General features: G+C 36.1%; 1 protein-coding gene across 1 annotated transcript; it reads left to right on the top strand.

Moving 5' to 3' along the window:
- The first annotated feature begins 299 nt into the window (after positions 1 to 299).
- On the top strand, positions 300 to 4,384 carry LOC143768911 (urotensin-2 receptor-like). Its single transcript, XM_077257525.1, has 2 exons — positions 300 to 974; positions 3,000 to 4,384. The coding sequence occupies exon 2, from the start codon at positions 3,173 to 3,175 to the stop codon at positions 4,301 to 4,303; it is 1,131 nt and encodes a 376-aa protein (XP_077113640.1). The 5' UTR covers positions 300 to 974; positions 3,000 to 3,172; the 3' UTR covers positions 4,304 to 4,384.
- Positions 4,385 to 5,119: the final 735 nt, after the last annotated feature.

Here is a 5,119-nt window from a genome sequence, read left to right as displayed (position 1 = left end):
ATGTGGCAATTTTCACAAAATTCATGAACCGAATGCACCATTTTGAATTTGGGGTAAAAAACATGAACAAAAACCACTAGACAAAAAACCTAAATGAAGATGTCACTTTTTTCTTGTTTTGTGGTATTCATTGATATTTTTGTGTAAATTCTTCAAACATAGTGCACCTGATATATGAATTTTGCATCAAATATTTTTTGCATAAAATATTTTCGTAATTTTAATCTTCTTTATAGAGAAAAAATTCACATGTTCTGCTAAAACATTGCAACATTTTTACAAAAGTTCCAGTTGTATATAAAATCACCCCAAAAGGGGGACTGCTGTATATTTGCTCAAATATTTTGCAACTTTTTAAACAGTCACAATTCATGAATTGGTCACAAACATCTCAAAAGTAAAAACCACACCCACACTGGCAAACAAAAAAAGGAAACCCATTTAAAAAAAATATTTTAAAAAAGTCGTAAATTAAAAAATGAATTTTTTGGCAAATAAAAAAATTAGGTTAAAAATACCAAAAAACTAAGCAAAAAAGTGCAAATGCAAAAATGAATCGAGCCCATGATGTAAATATAAAAAGCAGCTGGGACAAGAGAAATTATTAACGTGTTAGAATAGAGGACATGGAGAAGAGGTTTGACATACCAGTATTAGCAGGGTGCATGGAATGTTAACATATGAGAATTCACATACAAGCCACAAAAAGAAAGAGGAAAACCTGACAGATGATCTCAGTAATGATTCACAGTACTTCATATGGTCCAAGGACGTTCAATCAGGAATAGCAAGTGACTTGTCTGGCCACAAAAAAAGTCACAAAAATAAGGATGACCAAGCTCCACCGATTAGTACCCTGTCAGCCTACGGGAAGCAATCTTTAGGAAATCCTCATTTTGTGAGTGCTTCTAGACGCTAACAGAATATACTTACGTCTTGAAAAATGTTATTACTTTGCACATTTTCCATCGCAGGTGAGTTCTTTCTCCACTTCTAGCATTGTACATTTCTTTTGCTACCAAACAATATGAATAATAATATTGAATATCAATATATTAGAGACAGTCTTTCCTCTGGGCACAGAACGTGGATGCCGTAGCAGGTCTTCTGCCCTTTCTTAATAGTGGGGACAGCACAATCTGGGGGCCTGACAGGGGTCTCAGGTCCTAAAAGATATAGCATTTATGGAGTGACCTCGTCATCTAAAATGTGATTAAAAACAACTGCAGTATGTTTGTCTAGTCCCTGTTTTTGCTTCTGGATTTGAAGCTCATCCCAAACTCTTATTGCCTCCAACTGCCATGAGTTTCAGTATTAAAGTGAATTTATTCACAGCATTTTTGTGAAAATTTCCAATTTTATTTTCAGGCATTTATTTTTCTGCAGGCAGAACTTCAACCCCTGTAAAGAAATGATGAAATGTATTGCAAACCATGAGATTTTGGCGCCTTTTTATTTGCCTCTTTGGATGTCTAGCTTTTTTTTAAATTCAGTATGCTCACATATCTTTCTAACTTTTTTCCCATTGGTTTCTCTATCGTACGTGAAAGTGCTGTAAAAACACAGGTTACAAATTCCACCATAACATACAACTGCTTGAAATTAATGGTAGTTTTCACTGTATTTGAGCAGTATTTTCACATTAGGATTTGTAAGCCAAAATTAGGAGGAGAACCTACTGAGAGAAAAAACATAACAGAAATATTTACATTTTTCCAGGCATTTATCTTCGTAGATTTCTCAAAGTAACTTCAAAAACACCTGAAAGATGTCATAAAAACTGCAGATCTTTCACTGTATCTGACAGCACAGAACAGAACATTTCTGTGAATGTTGCCTTATGTCAGAATGCAGCACAGTGTTTTGCTACATTTTATGGCATTTATACTGCTATAGGCTTGAAAAATTCAAGAAAAAAATAATTTTAAAAATGTTACGAAAAAACTCCCCACTGAAAAACACTGTTGAAAGATTAAAATTCCTGGCTTTTTTAACAAGTCTGAAAACTTTATGCGCAAGCAGCTCTAATGCTTTTTCCTCCTATTAGATCCTCTAGTGTGTTCGGTGTTAAATATGTATTATTGTCATTGATTTTAAACCTTTTTCTGCACCGTATGTATACACACATACAGTGATCACATCAGAGTCTGCTTCCCAAAAATTGATCATATGGTTCAGATGTATCTCTCTTACACTACAGTGACGGGCATTAATGCAATACACAGAAAGTTGCCTAAAGATGTGTATATATAATTACCATATTTCCATAATTAACACTGTAGAATTAACTTAACATGCTATATACCGTGTGCTGTCAGCAAGGATCTGTAACAATACTAAGAATTAGGCTCTAACCTGCATCTTACAGAAGCTCCTGTTGGGGATTTACATGCACCCTGTACGTTTTTGTGAATCTACAGAATTATAGTTTGTTGCATTCCAACTGCAGTTTTTTTATGGGAACCTAAAACTTTTCCAGGAGAGACCTGCTAATTAACTCATCTCAGAAATGAGAACCATGATGATGCCCTACACATGGGATAATTATCAGTCTACAAATAACAGTCTCATTAAATACACATAGCTTCTTAGTCAATTAAACACTGATTGGCATTTTTGCATTTTTTTTCTCTGTATTTCATGATTATGACAAAATGTAACCTGCTTTTTAGGATAATTTGAGTGTGTGTGCATGAGAAAAAGCGCCACTTCTGACAATTGCATGAATTGTAATGTCATTTTTTTAATTAGTTTTCTCTGTCTCTAATGTCCTCCTCCTCTCCTTCCTCACTCAATAGACTTCTATAGGCAGAAACTGTAATCTGATCCCTCAGTGTGCTGAAAATCTAAATTGAACAAAGGAGTCTGACAAGTAATGAAATTGACATTTTTCTCCAACAAGAAATATTACTAATTTTCTTATTTTCGTTTATATTGTTGACTTATTGAAACGACGGTCACTCTTCAATACTGTAAGTCACTAAATTGTGTCTTTACAGGTTGATGTGATGAAAACAAGAGACATAAATTGATCAATATCGAGACCAATAATGTCATTGGGATCCTCAAGGAAACATTCAAAGTAGAAGTTACAGAAATGAGCATCTGAGGTTATTGGTGCCCATACAGACTGGACTCCTCAACCAAAAATATTTGCAAGCACATATAAAACATGGATCTATATGATGAAAATAAATTAAATGAACATTTCACAAATATTTCAAGCAATCTGACAAATCAGGAATCTGTCACTGATGATCTTATTGCAACATCTGTCATTGGAATCCTGCTGTCTTTAATGTGTGTTATTGGAGTTGTCGGAAACTTTTATACATTGGTGGTGATGTGCATCTCTATGACCACCGCCACATCTATGTACATCCACATAGTCAACCTGGCGCTGGCTGATCTATTGTATCTTTCCACTATCCCATTCATTGTTCACAATAGCTTTGTAAAGGACTGGTACTTTGGAGAAGTTGGCTGCCGAGTCCTTTTGAGTTTGGACCTCCTGACAATGCACGCCAGCATTTTCATCCTCACCGTAATGAGCACAGAGCGGTACATCGCTGTCACTAAGCCGTTTGATACTGTGACCAGGTCAAGAAGTTACAGAAAAACCTTGGCATGTGCAATCTGGATTTTGTCCTTCCTACTGACTTTACCCATGATGTTAATGATACATCAGGAAGAACGGACTTTAGATGACGGAAGCATCAGAAAACTTTGCACCCCCACATGGAGCGATGAACATTATAAAGCCTATCTAACTGCGCTCTTTACTACCAGCATTCTTGCTCCTGGGGTTATAATTGGCTATTTGTATATTAAGCTGGCAAGAGCCTACTGGATCTCACAAACTAAAAGCCTCCTAAATAGAGAACTTCAAAGATCTCCAAAACAAAAAGTAATACTCATGATTTTCATCATAGTTCTTGCATTTTGGGCCTGCTTTCTCCCATTTTGGATCTGGCAGTTAATACCCCTCTATAGCCACGGAGGGTTGAAAATATCCGTTCAGACAGAAATCTATGTGAACAATCTAGTTACATGTCTCACTTATGGCAATAGCTGCATTAACCCCTTCTTGTACACTTTACTTACCAAAAATTATAAAGAGTATATCCGCAACAGGCAAAGGGGAGGACACGGATCTCTAAATGTGAAAATTGGAGCAGGATGTCCAGAGAACTCTGCAAAAAGAACAATGTCTGCTGGAAGCCAGCAGTGCACAGAAACTGTCATAGTGGCAGCTCCAAACCCTCTGGAAACAAGAGGTAACATCGTCGCCCAAACTATATAAGATTTATGTTATTAGTATAATTACTAATTATGATATCAGTTAATTGTACAAATAGTCATAATTTCAGCTTACTATACAAATGACGCCTTGTTTTCTGCAGGATGTTTTATTTTTTCATGTAACATTTGTAAATAAATGTAAATCAAATGTAAAACAATGAGGTTCATAATCATAGCTAGTAATGCTTCAACAATAAAAGAAAAAAAGATCAGATTCAATAGTGAATATCATTTATTAATAATTTCTTTATTAGGGAACAACTATTTTGCCATAGTTTCTTTTAACTTATCATATCATGGAAACAACATTTTATTTTTTCCTATGGGCCAGAGCTGAGTTGAGGGTCTGAGGTTCCCCACCCTGTACTACAGCATCAACATGCCAGAAACACTATGGAGGGGGGGGGGGGGGTAGATCTATGAAACTGTGTAGCAGAAAAACTGCCTTTATTGTCCATAGCATCCAATTACAGCACAGATTTCATTTATCAGACTCTTGAAAAATGAAAACTAAACTAATTTGTATTTGAAAATCCTCGCCTGGGTACTTACCGCCACCTGCCATACCATCTTCTTATTTCTCTGTATTATTTATGTTGCAATGTTGTATAAAGATTGTCACCATAGACAAATGTGCCAACCCCCCCGGGGGTTCACAATCGAATATCCCTATCTCAGATACACACTGGAGCCAAATAACCTACCAGGAAGGTTTTTGGCCGGCCTCACACTCCGCGTATGTAAATACAGTCAGTTTTTTACGGCCATAATACGCAGAAAAGTCCCCAAAATAGTGATCCGTATGTCATCCGTAGGC

This window comes from Ranitomeya variabilis, chromosome 4 (genome assembly GCF_051348905.1).
Source record: "Ranitomeya variabilis isolate aRanVar5 chromosome 4, aRanVar5.hap1, whole genome shotgun sequence".
Lineage (NCBI taxonomy): Eukaryota > Metazoa > Chordata > Amphibia > Anura > Dendrobatidae > Ranitomeya > Ranitomeya variabilis.
The sequence above is the reverse complement of the archived record's forward strand: the minus strand, read 5'-3'. Positions and strand labels throughout refer to the sequence as shown.